Genomic DNA, 24815 nt, shown 5'->3' with positions numbered 1-24815 from the left:
CACTCCTTACTCACACCAAAGGTGCAGACGCCATTCACAGACCTTAGTGCCGATGACCTTGCCACTTTTTTCCATGATAAAATTGATAAGATCCGTCAGGAAATTACTGCCCAAGCCCCAGGTGGCATTGATAACCTCATCAACCGCACTTCAGCCTGTCCATTCTCATCTTTTGAACCTGTTACAGAAGAGGAAGTCTCCCAACTACTTTCTTCATCTCGCCCTACAACCTGTAGTAGTGATCCCTTCCCCTCACACCTTCTCCAATCTCTGTCCCCTGCTGTCACAACTTACCTTACTAAAATATTTAACCTCTCTCTCTCTTCTGGAATCTTCCCATCCTCCTTCAAGCATGCTGTTATAACTCCGCTGTTGAAAAAACCCTCCCTGGACCCATCCTGTGCTGCTAACTATCGACCCGTCTCTAACCTCCCCTTCATCTCTAAACTCTTGGAACGCCTGGTCTATTCTCGTCTAATCCGCTATCTCTCTGCTAACTCTCTGCTTGACCTCTTACAATCTGGTTTCCGTGCTCTGCACTCTACTGAAACGGCTCTCACAAAAGTCTCCAATGATCTCCTAATGGCTAAATCCAATGGTGACTTCTCTCTTCTTATTCTACTGGACCTCTCTGCAGCCTTTGACACTGTTGACCATCATCTCCTCCTCACTATGCTCCGCTCAGTTGGCCTCAATGACACTGCGCTCTCCTGGTTCTCCTCTTATCTCTCAGACCGCACTTTCAGTGTATCATTTGCGGGCTCTGTTTCCTCCCCGCTTTCCCTTGCTGTTGGGGTTCCTCAGGGCTCGGTCCTAGGCCCCCTGCTCTTTTCTCTCTACACAGCCCCCATTGGACAAACCATCGCCAGATTTGGCTTCAGGTACCATCTTTATGCTGATGACACCCAATTATACACATCTTCCCGGGACATCACCCCTGCACTCATACAGAACACCAGCAACTGTCTCTCTGCTGTCTCAAATATCATGTCCTCACTCTATCTGAAACTAAATCTCTCCAAGACTGAGCTACTACTGTTTCCACCATCTAATAGATCTGTCCCTGATATATCCATTGCAGTCTCAGGCCTTACTATAACTCCTAGGCAGCAGGCCCGCTGCCTCGGGGTCATGTTTGATGCAGACTTTTCCTTCACCCCTCATATTGAATCACTCGCACGTTCATGTCACCTCCACCTCAAAAACATCTCCAGAATATGCCCTTTCCTTACCAGAGATACACTAAAGACACTTATTGTCTCTCTGATTCATTCTCGCCTTGACTACTGTAACTCCTTACCAATCGGTCTTCCCCTCACTAAACTCTCCCCTCTACAATCTATTCTGAATGCAGCGGCCAGGCTCATCTATCAGGCTAGACGCTACAGCGATGCCTCTGGTCTGTGCCAGTCACTACACTGGCTGCCTATTCATTATAGAATAAAATATAAAGTTATCACACTCATCCACAAAGCTCTCCATAATGCTGCCCCTCCCTACATTTCCTCCCTCATCTCTGTCTATCGCCCAACCCGTGCTCTCCGCTCACTCAATGACCTAACACTTACATCCTCTATTATCAGAACCTCCCACGCTCGTATACAAGACTCCTCCCGAGCTGCACCACTTCTCTGGAATGCTCTACCCCAGACAATCAGATTAACTCCCAATTTCTACAGTTTCAAACGCAAACTAAAGACGCATCTTTTCAGACAGGCCTATCACAATGTCTAACATAAACCCTTAACCCTCCTCTGTCTCCGCTCCCACATTACCCCACATGATATGATGTCATCTAAGGATAACTTTATCTGTCCAAGCTCCATCCACATGTTACAGGACACGACTGTCAACTGCTCATAAAGTCTTATGTTTATGCAATGACAGTCACCTCTATTACAAAAGTGTCTGACCTCTGCATAAGCAATGCCGCCCCTGCTACCTCTTGTGTCACCCCCTCTACCTTATAGATTGTAAGCTCTGGCGAGCAGGGCCCTCAGTCCCATTGTGTGAAATGATTTTCTTTGTAATGTATCTTTCTGTCTGGATTTGCACCCTACAAATTGTACAGCGCTGCAGAATATGTTGGCGCTATATAAATAAAATTTATTATTATTATTATTATTATTAGAGCCATATTTAATATTTTGTGTGACTTCCATGAACTTGAAGGACGGCATCCATGCGTTTCAACAATGATTCATACAATTTATTGATGAAGTCATCAGTAATAGCACAGAATGCAGTCTTACAGCCTCCCAGAGTTGTCTGCCAAGCTTCCTCTTTCATCCTACCCCGAACATGCTCAATGATGATCATGTCTGGTGACTGGGCTGGCCAGTGCTGGAGCATCTTCATCTTCTTTGCCTTGAGGAACTTTAATGTAGAGATGGATGTATGAGATGGAGCACCATCCTGCTGCAAAATATGACCCCTTTTATGATTGGGAATGTAAGAGGAAGCTAATACTTATTGATATTTTAGACTATTGATATTGCCTTCCTCCTTGCAAATGTTTCGCACATCACCATACTGAATGTAACACCAGACCATGATCTTACCAACACCAAACTTAACTGTTTTCTGGGTGTATCTTGGATCCATACGGGCTCCAGTAGGTCTCCTTCAGTATTTGCTGCAGCTGGGGTGTAATTCAACTGAAGATTCATCTGAGAAATCCACCTTCTGCCACTTTCCCAGTGTCCATCCGTTTAGTAGACTGTGGGCCTTTAATTGCCTTTTGTTTAGTGATGGCTTCTGGGCACTAATTCGACCATGGACGTCATTTTGAGGCAGAATCCTACAAACTGTTCTAGTTGACACAGGGACTTGAGCTGACCAGGCCTGTTGGAGCTCTGCTGCAGTGGAAGAGGGGCTGGCTGTGATTTTCTAACGTTCCTCCTGAGCCATTGTCTTGCGGGATCTGCCGTACTTGGGCTTGTCAAAAACATCTCCAGTCTGTTCAAATATTTTCTTTAATTCTTTGTACTTGACGCTGAGACACATTAAAGGTGCGGCCACCTCTGCAGTGGACCTGGTCTTCAGCCTCTTGATAAGCAAGGCTTTGGTCACAGGGTTGATTTTTGGCATGTTGTCAGAGGTGAAGCTGCAGTTTAAGTATAAGGTTTGGGGTGCTGGAGTTCTTTTTATACACACCTACTAATTAACCGATCAATTAGTGAGCACCAGCGAGGCTGTACACTAGGATTGGGTGCATTATATGTCAAGGCGACAAAACTTTTGTCTTACCAAAATCTGCCCTTTCTGTGTTCATTAAATGATCAATATTTCGCCAGTGAAGCCAATTTATTTTCTTGATAAAAACACATTTGGGAGGGTTTCAGCTTTCAAAGGAGTCACTTCTAAAACCAATGGATGAATTTAAAGTCAGTTTATAAACTTTTGATTCCACAACATGGATAAGCGACAGAACTTTTGTCAGGGACTGTAGATGTTTTTGCTTTAAAGCAGGACCACAGTGTATGGAGGAGCATATTCATTATGTTTCTTTTGGTACTGAGCTGTACGCTGACCTTGAACTTGTTTTATTTAGATTTTTAGCTTGCATGAGGAATCAAACTGTTAATTGCTTTGAAGTTACTTATTGGGCTTTGACAAATCCTATAACTTTGTAACTTCAGCTGTGAATATGTAACAATTGTTTTACCAACATTTCCAATTTACTATTTGATAGTAAAAAAACAACTATTGCATAATTGCTGTTCTTTATCCTTACTTTCTTAAAAAGGAATAAAATTGAATTAGTAAATTGTATGTACCCAAAAATAGTACCTGTGAAAACTACAACATTCTTCCAAAAAAAAAAGCCCTTATAAAGCTTAATTGACCATTAAAAAAGATATTGCTCTCAGAATATGACAGAACAAAACCAACATTTTTTTAAACAGTGCAAAACGTAAAGACAAAAAAACTATATAAAGGTGGGTTCACACCTGCGCCATGGTCTCCGCTTTCAGATTTCTGTCTTCTGTCCGAGAAACTGGACAGGAGACAGAAACCAGCAGTCAGTTTTCAAACCCATTCATTTGAATGGGTTTGAAAAGTGTCTGCCCATGAGCGCCCATAAGCGTCTTCTGTTCTCCATAGTGGAACGTTTTTTTTTAACTGGACACAAAGTCGGACATGCAGGACTTTGTGTGCAGTTAAAAAAAAGCTTATTTCGCCATGGAGCCCAGCTCACCGGCAGACACAGAATGCAGGGTTTCTGGCTCCTGTCAGCAGAAGATGGGAACCCACGAAGAGGAGACCAGGGCTCAGGTGTGAACCTGTCCTAAATTTGGTATCTATGGAATGACAATGTAATAAAGGTAACCTGTAACTTTTACTTTTTGATTTTGCAGTTCAGTATAACAGTTTTTTCCATTCTTCTCCCAAAAAAGTCAATAAATATTGTCAATACAATGGAGAGATTTTATTAAGACTGGCGTTCTATATGCCTTTCTTAATCCACTCCACATCTGTCTTTAATTCAGCCTGAGTTATTAAGATACTCCGGTGTATCAGAATTGAAATCTACATCAATCACTGACTTAGATATCAGGTATAACTCACACTACTTTGTGGTACATCTTTGGGGCAAAAAAGGGCCACAGTCCAAGGGCCACACGCAGTATTTGCACTTATCTGTGCCAGATGAATTAGTAAAGTTTCCCCAATATGTGTATCCCAATTTGGTGGGAAAATACCACTCATCCTGCAAAAAAAAAAAAGCCTACACAGTTATGTCAATGGGAAAATGAAAGTTATTCCTCTTCAAATGCTGTAATGAAAAAGCAGAACTAAAAACCTGTGTCCATAATTGGTTTCTGCCTGGTGACATACTTTTATTTTGGATGTTCCTTAGTATTTTCTATAATCCGTGCCGAATGCCAGGCTAACGTCATATACTTTTGTGTGAAAGTGTAAAATAGAAGTAACTTTTTTTCAGAGAAGGAAACAAACTTTTCAATTTGCTTCACTAAACAAAAGTGTCTGTGCCTTTTACTGTTACGGTTCCCTCTTTCCTCCTTATCTGTGTGATTTGATCCCGTGCTCCTTACGTAAGCAGATCAGTTTATAATGAAGTCTATGAAGAAGGGAGGGGGAAATATGAGGCTATCTACAGAATAGAATCATATCCGTCAGGAGAATGCTGGATGGTAACTCTTGACAACTCAGCAGTGTTGTAAAAGAAAGCTGCCTCTCCATAGATTTCTATTGTACAGATTTGTGCAGTGGCACAAAGTGGCAAATAAGTAGAGAGAAAGGTTGTTTGCTTTAACCCTTTCCTGACATACAATTACGGCAGATGTCAGGTCTTTGAAGATGGTGGCCACTTTGCAGTAATGTACAGCGGAGATGTGGAGCTAATGCCGACAGTCAGGGTCCACTCTGATCACGGGCATTGCTTACGGTCAGCAAAAACTTTTTGTTTTTGTTTAATAAATGTAAACTTAAGCACCAAAACGTCCATATGAATGTAGTGTGAAAAGAATATGAAAAGGATATATGATATGTTACATTTCTTAGTGATATTTAACAATGTTATTTCCATCATATAATAACCCCTTCTAGGTGGAAACAGATTAGTCATTTTCCTTTTGACTTTGAGAAATGTCAAAGGGAATGTTTCTAACACTAAATATTGACTCTTAAGTGCTTAACATTATAAAAACAGTATTAAATGTTTGACAGTTTACTAGAGGAAAATGGTGTCCACTAGAGATGAGCGAGTACTGTTCGGATCAGCCGATCCGAACAGCACGCACGCATTGAAATGAATGGACGTAGCCGGCACGCGGGGGGTTAAGCGGCCGGCGTCAAAGCGGAAGTACCAGGTGCTTCCATTCATTTCAATGCATGCGTGCTGTTCGGATCGGCTGATCCAAACAGTACTCGCTCATCTCTAGTGTCCACGATTTCTCCTATTGTAAAAATATGTTTTTGTTCTGCTGTGTTTACTGTTAACAAGGAGGTGAGGCCCAATCCCTACCCTGAAATGGAAAAAACAGCTCTTCAACCTATTCCTTGAATTCCAGTTAAAGCCTTGTCCCAATACAGTCACTTGTTCCCTATCCCTGGTGCTTTATTCACAGGGAGCATGCAGGGGTACTTTTAGTCCCCCATTTTCCAGATTGCTGGGGGATACATGGGGCAACTTTTTTTAACATTTTAGTTATACTAGTTTGGGAAATGTCTATTGCTTTTGGTCACTTTATATTAAATATTTTATCAGAAGCGGAGAAATTATGGTTTAGCACTTATGATTAATAAGGGGCGGGGGATTTAAGCATGAAGCTCACTGTTTTACACAGTTAAGATGTGGCAGCAATTCCCACAGAGACATTGGTGGGCATTTAACCCTTCAAATGCCTTGGTCAGATGCAATCACAGAGGGGCTTTTTACTTTCACTTTTGTTTTGGCATTATGAATGGCTCCTGCGCTTCACAATGTCCTCAATAGTAATACACTTATATTACCATAGGCTACAGTACAGTAGTATTTTAGCTTACGGTATAATGCAGGTTCAAGTCCCAGGGGAAGGAGCAACAAAAAAAAAAGTAAGCTATTGCATTCAACTGTTAGGGTTGTGCTACGACACAACTCTAATGTGGGATTGCATTTGGTAGTGTCCTAACGGAGAAGTATATCAATAAATCAGTCATTGGGGCATATTTACTTATAAAAATATAACAGAGTATGGCAATTTACACATGTAGACATTTTTTGTATCCCCTCCAACAGAGGGGTGAAGCTTAACAGAATGGATATGTCAGAGCTTCAGATGTCATACTGTATGCTAAAAATGCTCAAAAATGTTGTTGCATTTATTCACAGAAAGTAAGTTATTCGTTATCCTATTTATTATTTCATTTGGCATTATCTGGGTTTTGAACTTAGGATCACACCTAATGATGACGAATACAAGGCAGCTACTTGTTCAGTAAACAGATAAATGGTAATATATTCAGGAGCAAAACAGATAAGGATTCATCTGGGCCTAATCTGCAGCAGGGAACCGTAGCGGAAAAATGAAAAGGAATCCGAGACAGAAATTCTTCTTCAATTTCTGATGTTTGAACGTGGCCTGTAAACTCACCGATAGTGTGACAGCAACTCACGTAGAGACAGATAGCCATGTAAATACACACACAGTCAGGTAGTTAATATATTTCTAATAATTTCATGACACAACGGGTGACTCATTTTCTGTAGGGTAAATTGAATTTTTTTAGGAAGCTTACATTCTCACTAGTCTATGTTAAGAGATACTGGTTTCACCTTAAATATAACATGTTGATTTAATTGTGCATATCCTTTGTTCCAGGTCCCTGCTTCAGTGCGTACATTGTAGGACAAAATAATTGAAGAATGAGGCTGTACCTTCTGCAATGCCTAGACAACGACACACTTGAGAAGTCCAGAACAGCCAGTCTGTCTTGATTATTTTGTCACTTGGCCAACTTTTTTTTACTTACTTTGCTGTTTCAAAATAATGGTTCAAAAGGAAAAATAATGTATTGCTATGCTGCACAACATATGTGCCAAGGAAAATGTGTTTTGCCTTGAAATGCATTCAGTGATCGCCAATAAAATATTCTTGTTGGCAAGATAAATCCCAGAAATTAAACAATACACCTTTTGCCGAAAGCAATGCAGTTATAATGATTTTCTTATACCAAGACTGGCGACTGTCTTCATCTTGTCAGCAACGTCTTAAAAAAAATAAGAAATGTAAGACAGTTTCTAAATATTTACACTTGAGATTCAGCTGTATATTCTGTATTAAAATGGAATTATTGAGGTGTATGATACCTAACAGGTAAAGTGTTTTACTGCCAACTTTAGTAAAGAGTACAAGGTCTAATAAATATATTCTGTACTATAGACACCAGTCATTCAGGATTACTGTAACATTATTGGCTATTGCAATATTTCCAGCAAGAAGTCTCTGTGTAAGAGGATGTCACTGCATTAGGCCAGGAAAAACAGCAGCACCCCTGAGGAATATCAACTGATAAATCCAATATATCACTGAATTTAACAACTAGCTTTGATAACCCGTAGTGGCTTTACTTGAATCTTATACAATAAAAATAACACGAATATTTGTATATCATGCTGGGTATATGGTTTAGTCTATGATAAGTTGCTCTTCCAGAATTCTGTATGGTTTAGGTGAGTTGTTATTGTTGATATTATCACAAAAAATCCCAAACTCAGGACACCTTAAAGAGAACCTGCCACGGGAAAATATAGCCTAGTGTACAGGCCGCATGCTGTAGAGATGTATGAGCTTATGGGTAAAGATTTAATATATCCTCTGCCCTCTGGGCTTAGGAGTCGTGGGCTGTCCTCACTCAGTGATGTTTAATTCCCTAATGTATAAGAGTAGAAGTACATGTTTCAGAAAGCATTATCTACCAAAGTGTGCGTTATCATTTTTAATAATTCTATTGACTTTTCAGAATGATGCTAACCCTACACTGGTCACTATTAATAGGTATCTAACTCCTCTTAGCCAAGAAACACATGCCAACAGAAGAATTGTATTCCCTCAGTATTCACTATAGAGCCCAATGTAATTGGTAGTCCATGGCATGTTTAACCATCGGGTAGGAAAGGGGCACAACCTCGTATCTCCTTACTGAATCTGTTCTTTTATTATTTTATAGAAAATGTAGGTGAACATGAATGAATGTCACTTGTTCTTATAGTCAGTTCAAAACAGGTTTTTCATTAATCTTAATATTCCTAGGTTTGTATCTGCTGACACATCATTGAGAAAAAGATAAATCCACAAGAAAAAACAAACAAACATTGTTTTCAGAGTTTAACCGTAGAAATATTTTTTTCTAATAGCACTGACCAGGTTATCTTCCAAATATAATTTCCAGTATCAAGATTCTAGGTGGATCTTTCATAATGTGCAAATTGACGTAAGATTAATAATAGTAATCCCATATAGCAAGCATTGAATTACATTCATATAATACGGATCTTTGGCTGTTATTATACCATGACATCATTTATAGCATCCATTCTGCTTCAGGTGACTTTTCATGACTAGCTGTTATATGTGTAAATGAGGGATAACACTATTCTTATATTTATTTTATGTTATATTTAGCAGTTTCCTCTCTGCAGGCGTTATCTGTAGTTTGCATTCTCTGAGCTGGTGGGAGGAGAATGGCTGCCATATATTGGGGATAATAAGTAAAGGAGAATCTGCTCTATAAGTGGCCCTCACTCCAAAACAGTCCCAAAACCACGCAGGACAAATATAGAGAAGTACTAAGTTCTCCTTATGTGAGTAAAAAGATTTGTTTCACATAGAAAGTATAAGTAGCTCTGCCATCAGACTAATTGTTCACCAAGCAGGAATTTTCTCTCCACATTTTATGGGCGGCAACCAGACAGACCCCATTATAGTCTATGGGGTCCACAGGTTTCCACGGGTAACCGGTTTTTAAGTGGATTGGGTTTCCATTTCTCAGGTCCCCAAGCAGCCCCAAGAAATGGAAAGCAGAACACAGGTGTGACCCTAGCATAGGCCTATCTTTTTTCTCTTATCGCTCCATATACTTCTATAGACTTGAGTCATCTGAATCCTGTGACCTGAAGTCCATCTTAAGATGGATATAGCAGTGATAGAGTAAAATTCCATTTAAAAGTAAATCAGAAAAACAGCTTGATAAGAGCAGAAAGAAGGATTTCTCTCCGATAAGATATATTACAGAATTTCTTAAAATTGCCTTTATTGTTTCTTTATTCAAAGCTTGTGGAAACAGCAGCGCCTATTTAGGGCTTTCACCATTTTTATAGACAGTTCAACATTGAAGTAATAAAAATCATAGTGAAGCTTGCCTATTTATAGTATTTCTTTTTATGGAGATAACATGTCTCTTTTCCAATTCCTCTTCCAGAGGTTTCATTTTATAGTTTACTGTCAGTTCAGCAGTCATAGACTTGGATTTATGTCATATGTAAAGCTTGGATTCTTACCTGTTATATTTAGTTTTCATTATTTCTTATAGTACATAAAGGTTATATATTCTCTAAAAGGGAACCCATTTTATTTTAATAACAAGTCCATAGGGAGCAGTTAGAATAGGGCACAACATTCCAACATGGCTCCTTTGCTCTTGGTTGACCAGAGTAGGAGTCCACATGTAGGATAGTAAGTCCTGGACATCTCAAGAAAATACTTTTGCAGAGGCTTCTATGTTGTAGAATATATTCACTGTAGGAGTAACCTAAAACATAACTTTTAATAAAGATAGCTAAAAAAGGCCACACAAAAAATACAAGTCAACTATTATGGATGAGGTGGGGCAACAAAATATAGTGCTAGTCTGTGAAATGATAGAATAACTCCACCATAATAGCTACGCACCTGCATCTTCACCCCATGCAGAGTTTGTGATAGTTGTGTGTAGGTTGATTTCTGAAGGGCAATACATTTCTTCCCAATTGCCACTGACGTGACAGCTTTTTCTAAGACTGTATGTAGAAGCCCATTAAATAAACTGGTAAAAGGAAACTGGTAAAAACCACACACAAAAAAAAATAACTAAAACACCATGACACTATATAAAACTAATACAAATCTACCTAGTATTAAAACAAGACCTATGCTTAAATGCCTTATGTGATATATACTTACATGCTGTGCATATTTGTTAAGGGGGAAAATGAAGTATTCTCATATCACAAGATATGACTTGCTGACTTCTGCCTTGTTCTTTATTCTTATGATTGCTTTAATGAATACTTAGGGAATATAAAATTATAAAAAATACCGAATAATTTCTTTGGTTAGAACTCTCTACTTACTCATGCTGAGTTTCTCAATGGAGCACATCTGCCTTTGCCATTTACAACATAACATAATATCGCAACATGAACATTTACATAAAGATGCTGGTGAAGATTCTGAGTTAGTTCAAGCTAAGTCAGTCTCCTGTGTTCTCATGAGCACAAGGTAACATAGTAACTACAGGTATGCATTGTTAAAGAAAATAAATGAATAGTCGGAGACTTTGTGTATATCTTATTAAAGAATACTTTTATTCTCTATTTATCAGACTTTCCTCTTCTTTCCCTTTTTTCAAACTCTTATCGCTAGCAGCACTTGTAGCCATATCGCACCACACACACAGGGCCACTTTCACCAAAGGGCAAATGAGACATCTGCATCAGGCCCTATGGTAGTGGGGGGGCCCTCAGCCAACATAGATCGAGCATTACAGTCCAGCATTTTGGGTGCTGTTCCAGGCAATAGAGCTATTGAGGCTTTGGCTGGTGATATAGATGTCTCTATAGCATACAGGCTGCTTTGTGGAAACTGGATTAGGTGAGTATAACACTTCATTTCCATGGAATATGTATTGATAACTGAGGGGGAAGCAGGTATTAGATTATATGTGTAGGAGAGCCGGTATGGGGGGGGGCTTTCTTCTTCTGTACAGTTGTAAAGCATTATCTTAGTAGGTATAGTAGAGTCAAAAAGCTACCTTAGTAGGTGAGCTTAGCACCCCAGTATTTATATGTCTTTTCCCGCAGCCTTCTCCCCTCTTTCATGCACTGTTTGGTCAGAAGTATCTGTAACTAAGTCTAACTAAGCATTTTTCTTTCATAACATATATAACAAAGTTTCTTCTATTCACTTGTACTATTCATTTATGAAAAGTTATCATAGAATTATATAATCGGTTTAGCTACCAGCAAGAGACGTTCTGCTTCTCAGTTGTATTAGAGGTTTGCTTCTGCAAGTTCCTTTATTCCAACACATAAAAACTGGCAAAAAATGTCATTTTAGAATTAATTCTATGATGATCATGCATGTGTCTCTACTGTGCCACAATTCACATGAAATAGTTTAACACACCATCTATATATCTCGTATACAAAAGCAGTGCTCCTGACCTAAGAATGTATTCATGCAATCATTGTATTTAACTGTCCACTCATTCTTCTGTAGACTATACTGTATACTAGGAATTGTTTAACAGTATTTGGTGTTGTTAGCTGTATTAATCCGCTCACAGAGATGTGTATATTTAAATGCGTTAAATTAAAATTAGAACTTAAATGTTAATATGACTTATTTTTGTTACACTAAAATACTAGATAAAAGAGATCTGGCAATATATGTCTATAAATATATATATATTATATATATTTTTATGCAATTATTTCTTACAGATTATTTTTAGATGTAATATCTGTACTGCAAAAGTTGTGAACTGGAAAAAAATGTATGAGCCAAATCTAGGAAAATAATAATTTAATTTGTATTGTGCCACAATAAACGAATCAGAAATTAACCTATGAACTGGACTTGTCTTTTTTCACAGTGGTATTTTACTATAGATTGATAAAAGGAAGGCTATTATGGGACTACACGAAAATGCTGCATGGTATGAAAGAAAGCTGCTAAGTGACTCACCTCCAAAGACAGATATAGCTAGATAGAAAACTGCTAAGAATAGTACCTTTTAAGGCTAGGTTCACCTCTGGTTTGGAGTCTCCAATGCAGAAACCGTCGATAATCGGCAGAGAGAAAAGTCCTGTACACATGCACTGGGCTTCCTGTCGTTTGGCTCCGCCAGGGGACCCAAATGATGGAGAGCCAGACTGTTAAAACAGTGGTTACCTGTGAATCCCGTAGACTACAATGGGTTCTGCTAGATGTCTGGCGTTTGTTATACTGAAACCGTAGGTAACCACTGTTTTGCAAATGCAGCTCACCTCCGGCAGACCCAAACAGTGGCGTGCCCAGCACAGGTGTTAACCAAGCTTTAAAGAAAAAAAACGGAAAATATTTTTTTTCGTGCCAAGAACATACCAAATAATAGGTATTCTAAAATAAATGTGGTAACTCTAATATATCTGTAAGTAATTTTTTCCTAACAGCCCTTTAAATGTGCACAAAAAGTGAAAATTGAATTTTTTTTTCTAGAGTTGATCTTTTTTCATCAAAACTTAAAATTTTCATATATAGTGCAACCAGGGGCTGGACAAAAAAAACGGAAACACTTGACTTTTTGGCATCATAATGTTTGAACATGTTCAAATCAATCAAAACTTGAAAAAATTTTTTGTTTGTTTTTTAATTCTTTTATTTGATATGTCTTTTGAAACTACTTTTTTTTACTGAAATTTAAGGAAATTGGTTATAGCCTTCTAGACATGGCAGACCTCTCAGACTTTCAAACAGGCCAAATTATTGGTGCTCAAATTGCAGGCGCTAGTGTAACAGAAAGTGCCCGAATATTTGACGTTTCAAGAAGTAATGTCACAAAAGTAATGACTGCTTTTGAAAGAGAAGAGAAAACGTCCTCAACCAAGCACAGGTCTGGTCAAAAGTCGAAGTTGTCTGAGAGAGACCGTCAGACTCTAAAGCAAATTACTTGAGTGGTTCGCAAGACCACAACTCCTAAAATCACTGCAGAGCTCAATAGACACGTACAGAACCCAGTTTCCACAAAAACTGTTCGAAGGGAGCTTCACAAATCTGAATTCCACAGAAGAGCTGCAATTTGAAACATTTTTCTTTGAGAGCAGAGGTTTTCTAAGTGTTTAGAGTGGTGAAATATAGGTAGAAAAAAATACACTGAGGCTCACCTTCTATAATGTTGGATCCCAGGCGTTGAATCTTCGGGGTGCACGGATACTCTGTACTTAGGAGAGTAGAGTGATGCAACAAATAGAAAAAACCAGCAGCTCTCCGAAGGTAATTAAAATATAACTTTTAATTTAAATAAGTAAAAATATTACATAACAAAAAAGTGACAAAAAGAAAAAAATGACGGAAACCCCACCATAAAACGCTACTGACGCGTTTCAAGACACATCTCTTTCTAAAAGCATCTCTTTCTCAGTAGCGTGTTTTATGGTGGAGGGTTCCGTCATTTTTTTCTTATTGTCACTTTTTTGTTATGTAATATTTTTACTTACCGCTCACACTGTACAGCACAACAGGCGCTGCTGTGCAGAAGGACGTACCCAACTGGCTGTCAGGAACGCCCTTCTGACTGTAAAAAGCTATGGTACCGGGACCAATAGCTCTTTACCCGGGGCACAGATCAGGAAAGCCGACAGTGCGCTGAATTCAGCGCACTGTCGGCTTTCCAGCAGTATATAGAACTGCCTGTGGCCCGGACCATGAAAGGTCCTCTTTAAGGATGGACGGGTCAGGAATAATGTAGAAAGTATAGCTTAGGATTGGACATGAGTGAGTAGTGAAATATTCGAAAATTCGATTCGAGTAGACCTCAATATTCGACTATTCGTTCGAATATCAAATCCCATTATAGTCTATGGGAAAAACCTGCTCGTTTCAGGGAAACCAAAATTTGACCAATTGGAGTCACCAAGTCCACAATGACACTTCAGGAAATGATGCCAACACCTCTGGAATGCAACTGGGACAGCAGGGGAAGCATGTCTGGGGGCATCTAACACGCCCAAGTCCCAGTATTATTATTATTGCTGCTGATAATTTAGCCAGCCAATGACTGTATATGTATTTTTCCAATGCTTACGTTGTCCTAGTTCCTGTACCACCTCCCGTGCATAGTTATTGGTGTAAAAAAAGCGCCAGGGAAGGTGGGAGGAGAATCAAATTTTTACTGCAATTACCGCGTGGCATTCGACCGAGTACGAGTATTTCGAATGCCATAGTATTCGATCGAATACCTACTCGATCAAATACTACTCGCTCATCTCTACTTAGAATATGAAACATTAGCTCAGTGTGAGGAAGCCTAGAACAATGTTATTAGGTCTTGTGATAAGTCTAAAAAGATTTGTCTTTAGGTCATGTTTGGTCCAGGGTAGAGCATTCCAAAGCACTGAAGCAGCTAGAGAAGACTTGGAAATGTGAGTGAGATTTTTAGATAACAGAGCATACAAGTCTAAGATCACTGGCAGAACAAAGAGGAAACCTCTTCAACAGCAAAATGAAATCTGCTTGAATTTTCCCATTGCAGTTTTCAGTCAGTTGTAACTGCATCATGTGAATGCACCCTCAAAGCTACACCATTCTATATTTTCCACCCAACACATACAAAAATTCCCCTTTTACCATCACCAAGCTCCCTTAATGGCCCAACATGCAGTATATGCTCCCCAGTGGCTCTCAGACACTTAATACTCCCCAATGGTTCCTACATACCTAATAATGCTCCCCAGTGGCCCATGAGCAAGTAGTATTTATCTCCAGTGGCCCTCTGACAAGTACCAATGTTCTCCAGTAGCCCCCAGGCAAGCAATAATGTCCCTTAGTGGTCCTAAGTACCTAATAAAGTACCTCAGTGGACTCCAGGTAATTAATATTGTCCTCCAGTGTCCCAGAGGCAATTACTACTGTCCCATAGTGGCCCCCAGGCACCTAATAAGGCTCTTTAGTCCCCTGCAGACTACTAATGTTCCCTAGTGGCTGCCAGTCAACTAATAATGTCCCCTCATTGTCCCCAGGCAAGTAATAATGACCCCCAGGCAACTAATAATGTCCCTCAGGGGCCTCCAAACAACTAATACTGACTCCCAATAGTTTCAAGGCAACTAATACTGTCCCCCAGACAAGTAATATTGCCCCACAGTGGCCCAAAGACAAATAATACTACTCCTCCTACAGTGGCCCCTAGACCAAAAATACCGCCCCCCAGTGGCCCCCAGAAAATAATAATGTCCCCCCAATGGCTCCCAGACAAGTAATAATTGTTATATATGTTGTGCTTATACAATGACTATACACCACATGAGACCTATATGGTGGGTAATTTTGCTGTGATGCATTTGATATTTGTATTTTGTTTTTATGATGTAGCCTATACACTTGAGAAAGGGCGGAGAGCCCGAAACGCGTAGTGTCTCTTTCAACATAAATAAAGATTACCTATTTTGACGTTTGGCTGAGCGCGGTGATCCCCTTTAATTTCTGGTCCTCATCGACAGACAAGTAATAATGTCCCTCTAGTGACCGCCAGGCAACTGATAGTGTCCTCACAGTGGAGTGGACCCACCGCAAGTAAAAATGTCCCGCACTGACCCCCAGGTAACTAATAGTTTCCCCTAGTGCAGTGGCCCCCAGACAAGTAATAATGTCTCCCCAGTCACCTAATAATGTCCTCCAGTTGCCCCACACTATAGTTGTGCTATATAAATAAAAATTAAAAACAACACCCACACTCAGCTCCCAAAGCTCTGAGGTCCTTCTGCTTGTTCTCTGCCTATCGATGCAGCAGGTCTTCAGCAGGCATCACTAGCTGATGCATGTGTAATAGAGCAGGAAGCTGAAGTCTTCCTGCTGCAACAATTTATTCAACTACATCGGCATATTAAGGATGTGTGGCCATTTCCCCACCAGATTGTTGCTGGGCCTCTACAGCACCTCTGGGTGTCGTGGCAGCCCAGTTGGGAATTGCTCTGCTATACCATCAGAATGATTCAGATGGACATCTAAGGGTGCATTCACACTGAGTAAACGCTAGCTTATTTTGTAGAGTAAAATTACACTTGTAAATTTTGCTATCCCATTGACTTCAATGATATTTTTTTACAAGTGTAAAAATACGCCTGTAAAAAATACGCCTGTAAAAAATACGCCTGTAAAAATACGCCTGTAAAATGTCATTGAAGTCAATGGTATAGCAAAATTTACAAGTGTAATTTTACTCTACAAAATAAGCTAGCGTTTACTCAGTGTGAATGCACCCTAACCACGCAGCCTCTTCAGTAAGAATTAAAAGGACTTTTTTTTTTACTTTCTAAATTATATGTCTTTTGATGCGATTTAGAGATGAGCGAGTAGTATTTGTTCGAATATCGAATCCTATTATAGTCTATGGGAAAAAACGGGAATGTTGTTCCGGTTTCCATGGAAACCAAAGTTCGACACCTTGGATCCTCCAAGTTCCAGAAGTAGCAGGGTGAGGAGCACGAGGAGGTTTTTGCATTGAATTCAATGGATTTTTCCTGCGTGGTATTCGACCGATACGAGAATTCGATCGAATAGTCGTATTCAATTGAATACTACTCGCTCATCTCTAATGTGATTATATGTTTTTTTTAATGTATTTTCAAATAAAACATTTTCATATTTTTTATACATTTGGTGTTTCTGCTTTGGCATAGTTTTTCTTCCCATTTTTAAATTTGTAGATAATTAAAAGTTAAACATTTTTGCAAATATAAGTCATTAAAAATTTTGCAGAGGTTTTTTTCTAAAGATTTTCTCTAAATATCTTGTCTGTTGTCTTGATGGGTTGCCATTAGATATGACCATGAATGCAGGTCTGAAAATCAGCCATTATGTTCTTATTGTGTATATTTTCTCATACATGTAGTGTCTCTGCCTGATAACCCGGCTACAATAAGAAAATCATGACTGGGTTTTTGACAAGTTCCAGACCATAGAAAGTTTCTGCATTTGTGGTTTTATCCACTGGCAACTGATCAAGACAACAGATGAAACCACTAAGATGGTTAGAGAAATTGTTAATTACTAGAGATGAGCGAACAGTGTTCTATCGAACTCATGTTCGATCGGATATTAGGCTGTTCGGCATGTTCGAATCGAATCGAACACCGCGTGGTAAAGTGCGCCATTACTCGATTCCCCTCCCACCTTCCCTGGCGCCTTTTTTGCTCCAATAACAGCGCAGGGTAGGTGGGACAGGAACTACGACACCGGTGACGTTGAGAAAAGTAGGCAAAACCCATTGGCTGCCGAAAACATGTGACCTCTAATTTAAAAGAACAGCGACGCCCAGGTTCGCGTCATTCTGAGCTTGCAATTCACCGAGGACGGAGGTTTCCGTCCAGCTAGCTAGGGCTTAGATTCTGGGTAGGCAGGGACAGGCTAGGATAGGAAGGAGAAGACAACCAACAGCTCTTGTAAGAGCTAAATTCCAGGGAGAAGCTTGTCAGTGTAACGTGGCACTGACGGGCTCAATCGCCGCAACCCAGCTTTCCCAGGATCCTGAATGGAATACACTGTCAGTGTATTCCCGTATACCCGATATATACCCCCGATACCCGTTCCAACGGTGTGCCCCCCCACCTTCACCCCAGAAATACCCTGCAAGTCCCCTAGCAATAGAATTGGGGCTATATACACCCACTATTTTTGCTACTGCCATATAGTGCCATTGTCTCACTGGGAATTCAAAGAATATATTGGGCTTACATATAACTTCAATTCCAGGGAGAAGCTTGTCAGTGTAACGTGGCACTGACGGGCTCAATCGCCGCAACCCAGCTTTCCCAGGATCCTGAATAGAACACACTGACAGTGTATTCCCGTATACCCCATATATACACCCCAAATCACCGTTCCAACGGTGTGCCCCCCCACCTTCACCTCAGAAATACCCTGCAAGTCCCCTAGCAATAGAATTGGGGCTATATACACCCACAATTTTTGCTACTGGTATATAGTGCCATTGTCTGACTGGGAATTCAAAGAATATATTGGGGTTACGTGCACCCACAATTTTTGCTACTGCTATACAGTGCCATTGTCTCACTGGGAATTCAAAGAATATATTGGGGTTATGTGCACCCACAATTTTTACTACTGGTATACAGTGCCATTGTCTCACTGGGAATTCAAAGAATATATGGGGGTTACGTGCACCCACAATTTTTGCTACTGCTATACAGTGCCATTGTCTCACTGGGAATTCAAAGATTATAATGGGGTTATGTGCACCCACAATTTTTACTACTGGTATACAGTGCCATTGTCTAACTGGGAATTCAAAGAATATATGGGGGTTACGTGCACCCACAATTTTTGCTACTGCTATACAGTGCCATTGTCTCACTGGGAATTCAAAGAATATATTGGGGTTACGTGCACCCACAATTTTTACTACTGGTATACAGTGCCATTGTCTGACTGGGAATTCAAAGAATATATTGGGGTTACGTGCACCCACAATTTTTGCTACTGCTATACCGTGCCATTGTCTCACTGGGAATTCAAAGAATATATTGGGGTTATGTGCACCCACAATTTTTACTACTGGTATACAGTGCCATTGTCTGACTGGGAATTAAAAGAATATATGGGGGTTACGTGCACCCACAATTTTTGCTACTGCTATACAGTGCCATTGTCTCACTGGGAATTCAAAGAATATATTGGGGTTATGTGCACCCACAATTTTTACTACTGGTATACAGTGCCATTGTCTGACTGGGAATTCAAAGAATATATGGGGGTTACGTGCACCCACAATTTTTGCTACTGCTATACAGTGCCATTGTCTCACTGGGAATTCAAAGAATATATTGGGGTTACGTGCACCCACAATTTTTACTACTGGTATACAGTGCCATTGTCTGACTGGGAATTCAAAGAATATATTGGGGTTACGTGCACCCACAATTTTTGCTACTGCTATACAGTGCCATTGTCTCACTGGGAATTCAAAGATTATTTTGGGGTTATGTGCACCCACAATTTTTGCTACTGCTATATAGTGCCAGTTTATGACTGGTAATTCAAAGAATATATTGGGGTTACGTGCACCCACAATTTTTGCTACTGGTATATAGTGCCATTGTCTGACTGGGAATTCAAAGAATATATGGGGGTTACGTGCACCCACAATTTTTGCTACTGCTATACAGTGCCATTGTCTCACTGGGAATTCAAAGAATATATTGGGGTTATGTGCACCCACAATTTTTACTACTGGTATACAGTGCCATTGTCTCACTGGGAATTCAAAGAATATATGGGGGTTACGTGCACCCACAATTTTTGCTACTGCTATACAGTGCCATTGTCTCACTGGGAATTCAAAGAATATATTGGGGTTATGTGCACCCACAATTTTTACTACTGGTATACAGTGCCATTGTCTAACTGGGAATTCAAAGAATATATGGGGGTTACGTGCACCCACAATTTTTGCTACTGCTATACAGTGCCATTGTCTCACTGGGAATTCAAAGAATATATTGGGGTTACGTGCACCCACAATTTTTACTACTGGTATACAGTGCCATTGTCTGACTGGGAATTCAAAGAATATATTGGGGTTACGTGCACCCACAATTTTTGCTACTGCTATACAGTGCCATTGTCTCACTGGGAATTCAAAGATTATATTGGGGTTATGTGCACCCACAATTTTTGCTACTGCTATATAGTGCCAGTTTATGACTGGTAATTCAAAGAATATATTGGGGTTACGTGCACCCACAATTTTTGCTACTGGTATATAGTGCCATTGTCTGACTGGGAATTCAAAGAATATATGAGGGTTACGTGCACCCACAATTTTTGCTACTGCTATACAGTGCCATTGTCTCACTGGGAATTCAAAGAATATATTGGGGTTATGTGCACCCACAATTTTTACTACTGGTATACAGTGCCATTGTCTCACTGGGAATTCAAAGAATATATGGGGGTTACGTGCACCCACAATTTTTGCTACTGCTATACAGTGCCATTGTCTCACTGGGAATTCAAAGAATATATTGGGGTTATGTGCACCCACAATTTTTACTACTGGTATACAGTGCCATTGTCTCACTGGGAATTCAAAGAATATATGGGGGTTACGTGCACCCACAATTTTTGCTACTGCTATACAGTGCCATTGTCTCACTGGGAATTCAAAGAATATATTGGGGTTATGTGCACCCACAATTTTTACTACTGGTATACAGTGCCATTGTCTCACTGGGAATTCAAAGAATATATGGGGGTTACGTGCACCCACAATTTTTACTACTGGTATACAGTGCCATTGTCTAACTGGGAATTCAAAGAATATATTGGGGTTACAAATACCCTCATTTCTTGCTACTGCCATATAGTGCCAGTTTCTGACTGGTAATTCAAAGAATATATTGGGGTTACGTGCACCCACAATTTTTGCTACTGGTAGATAGTGCCATTGTCTCACTGGGAATTCCACAAATAATTTGGGGATTCATTCACCCTACATCTCAGGCTCTTGCCATATTCACCCAGGTTGTCAGTGCTGCACCAGCTCGTTCCCAGACAGCTCGGCCCGAAAAACACGTTACCTATATAGAGGATTTGGACAATGAAGACAACATGTTCTAAATCTAATGTCTGCACCTTCTCCAGAATTAAAATAAAGGCAGCGTTTAACTTTCAAATAGCACTGCACAAAGGAAGAGCTTATCAGCTTGTCTCATGACATGCTACTGAAAAGTGTCATTTGTGTATCTTAATGTAAATATAGTTGTATAAGCTTTTTGGGTTTTAGGCACTGCCAAGTTATTTATTACCACCCGCTCCCTTATAATGATGATGACGCCAAAGTCACTGTGGGTGTTCAGAGCTCACAGCTTTGGGTGACATTTGTCTTGCTCTCTGTCGGTACCAGCTGTCTTTTTGGATACCGTAAAGTTATGTTGACTTTATTAACAGCTATAGAAGCTTTAGCCAGGTTGTGACGGTGTGTAACCCTAACAACACTAAGTGGGATACACATTAATAGTCAGTCTATGTACGCTAAACGTATCACTGAAGTAATTTTTTTTCCCTCTCCCCTAATATAAGAAAGGAACAGACATTAGACCTAGACCGGGGTTCGAGGCTTGTAAAAATCCAGTATTATTTGTTCTTCATGATGTGAAATATGTGTTGAAAAGCAACCCAAGATGAAGTCAGCCATGTGTGCCAGTGTGTTACTTGGCATGCCTTTGCTGGCCCCAACTGTAAGGGTCACTCTCCATTTCCTCCATTTTCCACTCCCCTTCACACCATTTGTGGTGAAGCAATGGGATGCACTGAAGTGCACCCTCTAGCCTCGTGTGGGATAGGGACATCAGATGCCACTCCAACCCCCTCGTCTTCCTCCACCAGCCAACGGTGCGAAGATGAGAGGAGTGTGCTCTGAATGTTTTCTGCCTAGCAGAGGCTAGTTCTCACTTACAAAAATGGCCCCACTTTGACCTGTATATCAGGCACAATGGTGTAGGTTTCAAAGAAACATGGCACCAACAAGTTGGAAAACGTGGGCCATGCGTGGACCGTGTTTGAGTCTGGCAAGCTCCAGATCTGCTACCAGGTTCCAGCCATTATCACAGGCGCAAAAATGCCAGGCCCCAGGTGTAGCAGGGAAAAAAAAATGCCATCTCAGCCAGGATGGCATCCCTGACCTCGGAGGCACTGTGCTGTCTGTCCCCCAAGCTGATCAGTTTCAGCACGGCCTGCTGACATCTCCCCATGCCAGTGTTACAGTGTTTTCCGCTAGTAGCTGGGGTGGAGGTTGCAGCTTCGTAGGGTTTCAGTCTACTCCTGCCATGAATTTTGGCCTGGGAGAGGAGATAGGCCACCCCAGTTTGCACCCGGGGAACAGACTCCACCACATTCACCCTGCCTGTCATTAAAGATAAGCACTGCAGCATCCCTGACCACAGGCGCTTGTCCATGTGTCGGTGGTCAAGTGGACCTTGCAGCAAAGCGCAGAGCTCTGGGCCCGACTGATGTTATGGGACACATGCAGGCGCAAGGCAGAGACAGCACACCAAGAGAAGTAGTAACGGCTAGGCCCAGCATAGGGAGGTGCCCCAGCTGCCATCTGCTGACAGAAGGCCTGGGTCTCCAGGAGCATAAACAAACACCAACATCTCCAGGGCCAGCAGTTTATCGATGAGGCTGTTAAAGGCTTGGGCATGGGGGTGGGTTGTGTTGTACTTCTGCCTGCAATGAAAAGCTTGGGAAATGTGGAGTGGCTGGGAAGAGGCGCATGATGGTGCAGGCCAAAAGGGCGCATGAGGGTGAACTCCCCAATGTGTCAGAGATAGGTGTGTAGGTGTCCTTGCATCATATACTTGCACCATATTTGGCTTTGGAAGTTAATTTTGTGCCAAAAAGTGGTTAAGACAGCGATCCCTCAGCTACTCCTGTTACACTGTCTATTGAAGTTACCATCTGTGGAAGTGGACCACCATTTCTAAGATCCCAAAGGAAGCAGGCAAGAGATGTGCAGTTCAGAAAAAAAGATGAGAAAATAAGTGTAGGCTGTAGAGCACAGAGGGATCGGAGAGGACAGAGCAGGTGTCGGCCAGGTATTCCCACAACATGCGCCTATACTTGTCCCTCCTGGTGACACTAGGCCCCTGAGTGGCAGTAATTTGTCCAGGGGGGGCCATTAACGTGTTCCAGACCTAGGAATAAGTCTTCCAACAGGGTAGAGTTTTGCATGCCTTTGCTTCTACCCACTGTTTTTGCTGCTTAGCTTCCCTCCACATCTACACTGCTTTCACCCCTAAACATCACCCCAGTTTATGCCTTTGCTTCTACCCTTTTTTTTTGTTGAATTAGCTTCCCTCCACATCTACACTGCTTTAGCCCCTAAACATCACCCCAGTTTATGCCTTTGCTTCTACCCTTTTTTTTGTTGAATTAGCTTCCCTCCACATCTACACTGCTTTAGCCCCTAAACATCACCCCAGTTTATGCCTTTGCTTCTACCCTTTTTTTTCTTTTGAATTAGCTTCCCTCCACATCTACACTGCTTTAGCCCCTAAACATCACCCCAGTTTATGCCTTTGCTTCTACCCAGGTTTTTTGTTGATTTAGCTTCCCTCTACATCTACACTGCTTTAGCCCCTAGACATCACCCCTGTCCATGTGGGGTCGGTGGCCTCGTCATCCACCAACTCCTCTTCCAATTGCGCACTGCCCCCTTACTGCAAACCGCACATGACCACAGCTTGCCTTGATGGCAACTGTGTCTCATGATCCCCACTTAGGTCCAGACAAGTCGGTGGCGGGTCCAAAACCCCAAAATTGGAAGGAAATGGCAGATGCTGCAGTATTTCTAACACCTGTTCCTGGTGCTCGGGCCTGGTCTGTGTTGTACCCTGCACCCTGCTTAACGCAGCTGTCATATCCGAAGTTGTGCTGAGCGCATGCTAATGTTTCGTGTCCAGTGCAATGGATGGGATGGGATTTCACATAAGTCTGCCACCCATGGCCACTCATGGTTGAGCAACTGAGGGAGTTGACTTTGACGAACCCGAGGGTTTTGGAGTTGGAACTACATCAAAGGTCTGTGCTGCTCACACACTCTGCTCAACACATGATATGTTTAGTGCCAGCAGTGTGGAGACGTCGCACAACAGCCGTTGTTCCAGCAGGTACAGGCGTTGTAGGAGTGCATAGAGGCTAGCAGCGGCAACTATAGACTTTAAAAACTATCCGCACAAGCGCCACACTTTCACCAGTAGCTCAGGAACATTGGGGTACCTTTTTCAAAAGATTAGCAGCAATGAGTTAAAAACGTGGCCCAGGCATGGAATATGTTGCAGGCTGCCAAGCTACAGAGCCAATCCCAGGTTACGGCCATTATCACACATGACAACATGCCTGGGCCCAGGTGCAGTGGCAAAAACCACATTGCCGTCTCATCGAGGATGGCATGACTCACTTTGTAGGCAGTGTGCTGTCTGGCCCCCAAGCTGATGAGCTTCAGCACGGCCCGCTGACGTCTCCCCACACCAGTGTTGCAGCGTTTCCAGCTCGTAGCTGGGGTCAATTTAACAGCGGAGGAGGGTGGTGTTTCAGCCCTCCTCCCAGGAATGTTGTGTGGGGAGACAAGTCAGGCCACCACATTTTGCGACCCGGTCCACGCCTCAACTACATTCAACCACTGTGCCCAAATTGAAAGGTAGCGTCCCTGTCCGCATGCACTTGTCCATTCGTAACTGGTCACATGGAACTTTAGGGCTAAGCGCTGAATTTAGGGACCGCCTCATGTTTGGGGGAAAGTGCTGGTGTGGACGGCACAGTGCGGTGTCGCAG

General features: G+C 41.3%; 1 protein-coding gene across 1 annotated transcript in view; it reads left to right on the top strand.

Moving 5' to 3' along the window:
- The window catches only part of COBL (cordon-bleu WH2 repeat protein), a 241349-nt gene extending 233498 nt beyond the window's left edge, over nt 1–7851 (top strand). Inside the window, exon 16 of the mRNA XM_075271170.1 lies at nt 7329–7851. Within this exon, the coding sequence (XP_075127271.1) occupies nt 7329–7355 (27 nt within the window). The 3' untranslated portion in view covers nt 7356–7851. The remainder of the gene's footprint in view (nt 1–7328) is intronic.
- The last annotated feature ends 16964 nt before the right edge of the window (nt 7852–24815 follow it).

Source organism: Leptodactylus fuscus, chromosome 4, assembly GCF_031893055.1.
Source record: "Leptodactylus fuscus isolate aLepFus1 chromosome 4, aLepFus1.hap2, whole genome shotgun sequence".
NCBI lineage: Eukaryota > Metazoa > Chordata > Amphibia > Anura > Leptodactylidae > Leptodactylus > Leptodactylus fuscus.
The sequence above is the reverse complement of the archived record's forward strand: the minus strand, read 5'-3'. Positions and strand labels throughout refer to the sequence as shown.